The following is a 2,820-nucleotide window of genomic DNA, read 5'->3' on the forward strand; positions in this document are numbered from 1 at the left end:
TAGATTAAAGAGGATAGATAGATAGATACCATGAGTGTGTATCATTGACATGGGCCTTGATATGTTCTAAGACAAGAAAGTTTCGACCTCTCGATTCTCGTGCGTCCGTCCGAGCATACATGCATGCATGCATGCATCGACATGCATCTATTTCTCTTTACATGTGTGTATCCTCATCTAATCTAATTGGCTATACACCTTTATTACCATGTATATCTCTATTCTATATTTCTACACATATAGATCTATATATGCACCTGAGAGAATCGGTCAACCTCCTTTTCTTTCTTTCTTTTCTTTTCAGGATTTCTCTTCGGAGTGGACGGCTTCCCTCAAGACTTTAAGAAAGCATACAAATACCTTACCCTCGCATCTTCTTCTTCGTCAGACGAGGACTTGCCAGAGAGAGAAGAAGAGGAAGAAGAAGGAGGAGGAGGAGGAGAGAGGAGCAGCAAAAAGAAGCGCGGAGGAAGACCTTCTTCAAATAGTCACGGAGAATGGAGGGCAGAAGCGGAGTCTTTACTAGGATACATGCATGCACTGGGAGTAGGCGTTGATCGAAGCCCCCATCCAAGGAATATTACTGAAGCGACTCTCCACTTCTTATCCGCCGCTGCAGAACATCGACACCCCATCGGTAACAAAGCAAGATAGAAAAATTCAGAAACGCATATATATATACATATATACTTATATGCATACATATATACTTATATATATACATATAGATGTATGTATATGTAGAGGTCCTGTCTCTGTGAAATGGAGGGTGAGGTCTGTAAGGAGTCTTGGCTAGAGTGTCTAGATGTATGTATCTCTATGTATGTATGTATGACTGTGTATGTATGTACGTATGTATGTATGTATGAATATGTATGCATGTATATGTATGTATGTACGTATGTATGTATGTATGACTATGTATGTATGTATGTACGTATGTATGTATATGTATGTTTGCATGACTATGTACGTATGTATGTATATGTATGTATGCATGTATATATGTATGTATGTATGACTATGTATGTATTCATATATAGGTATGTATGTATGTATATGTATGTATGTATATGTATGTATGTGTATGTATCTTTTTGTATTCTGTGCATGTATATGTAGTGTAGACACCTGTGTGTGTCTTCAGGCAGCATGTGAACATTTACGTCTATCGATATGTCGTAGGTGTGTATGGTCAGTCTATTCTTCGTAATCCATCGCTCCTCTTTTACTTTATGCTCCTCTTCATGTATATGGATCAAATACCTATCTATCTCTCTGTCTATCTATCTGGATACATCTGTATATGTAGAAGCATACATCTATCTATCTATATAGATAGATATGTGTAGTATGAGGAGAGAGCCCCATGTAGTAGTGCATAGAATCCACTTCTTTCAGTGGATATGCTTGTGTCATCTCCACGGACTGCAGGCCTGTCACCGCCTACTAGGAATTCTCTCCTTTCTACTTTCATTCATGTTTCTACCTCTAATCTATGTATCTCGAATCTCTTTATCCATCTCTCTTCAATCTGTCTACCTATCTAACTTTCTCTCTCTCTCTCGCTTCTCTTCAACCACATGCATGTCTTTTGCATGTATCTCTCTATCTCTCTCTCTATATAAATATATTCATATGTATGCCTGTATATCTCTATATGTATGTGCGTGTGTGTGCATGCAGCATTGAATGGCTTGGGGTATTTGCATTTCTTTGGAAGTGACTATGTAGAGCAAAATATCCAGGCCGCTTTTCACTTTTTCAACGCGAGTTCTTCACAAAACTTCCCCGACGCTCAAAACAATCTCGCCGCTCTCCATCTTACGGGACACGGTAAGCCGTCTGCGCCCTCCTGCATCCATCTATCTATCTATGTATGTATACCTTTATGACGGGTAGGTATTTGTATATGTATGTAGATGTATGTATGCCAAATGTCTTTTCACGAAGTGTAGGTTCAACGTGGCTAGTTGCATCCACTGTGTGTGCATGCGTAAGTATTAACTTTATTCACATGTAACTAGTCCACCCGCATGCAGCAGGTTTGCCTCGTACACACTCTTTGCAAACATACAACTTACTCAACAGCCCAGTAGATCAGTATAGGAAAACATATATATATATATACATAGGAAAGTATTAGTTTACATTTGTGTTTCTGGATGCGCACTTTTTTCTATGGTGTACATACAGCAGTATCAGAAGATTGTGTCGATCGATTTGTGCATGCGTCTGTATGCATGCATGCACCCTGCGGTATGATATCTGAGGCACCTTCTTTTCCTTCAGCTTTTACAATGCCCACTCTTCTGAATGCTTTTTCTTCGTCCTCCTTTTTTCTTGTCTTCTTCTTCCATAAAAGACTTTCTTGTATCTTCAAAGGACAGAAAAGCCTTTTCATGCTGAGGGGTGTCTTCCTTATCTATCAGAAATGTATAAGAACGAAGAGAGAAAAGAAGAGTGAGAGAAAACTGCCGAACCTCCATAGGAAGTATAGAAAGGCAGGAGGTGTCCTTTGCGTGTGTGCTTCTCATCGTCCTCTTTCTTTTGATACGCCATGAGTAGTTAAAAGACTTTTTCTTCTGGATTGTACACTAGGTGTCTTGTTTTCAGGTGTATATACACCTCTTCTTTTCAAGTGGTCTATCAAGTATCGTCGCGCTTTGTTTTTCTCCCCTTTTCTCTCTCCGGAATCTTTCTCTCATTCACTTGCTTACTCTTTATGGGGGGAGGCTATAAGTAATCTAACTCTTCTTCATAGAAGAATGCTTCTTTAGAATTTCCTCTTTTTCTCCTCTTCATTCTTCGTCTTTCTTC

The 2,820-nt window shown here is 39.3% G+C and overlaps 1 protein-coding gene across 1 annotated transcript in view; it reads left to right on the forward strand.

Moving 5' to 3' along the window:
• Nucleotides 1–1,835, forward strand: part of CSUI_005388 (sel1 repeat-containing protein) — a gene marked incomplete at its 3' end in the record, with an annotated part of 8,845 nt that extends 7,010 nt beyond the window's left edge. The window contains exons 5-6 of the mRNA XM_068065564.1: nucleotides 305–637; nucleotides 1,687–1,835. Coding sequence (XP_067922460.1) covers nucleotides 305–637; nucleotides 1,687–1,835 — 482 coding nt within the window. The remainder of the gene's footprint in view (nucleotides 1–304; nucleotides 638–1,686) is intronic.
• Nucleotides 1,836–2,820: the final 985 nt, after the last annotated feature.

Source organism: Cystoisospora suis, assembly GCF_002600585.1.
Source record: "Cystoisospora suis strain Wien I chromosome Unknown contig_2607, whole genome shotgun sequence".
NCBI classification, from domain to species: domain Eukaryota; phylum Apicomplexa; class Conoidasida; order Eucoccidiorida; family Sarcocystidae; genus Cystoisospora; species Cystoisospora suis.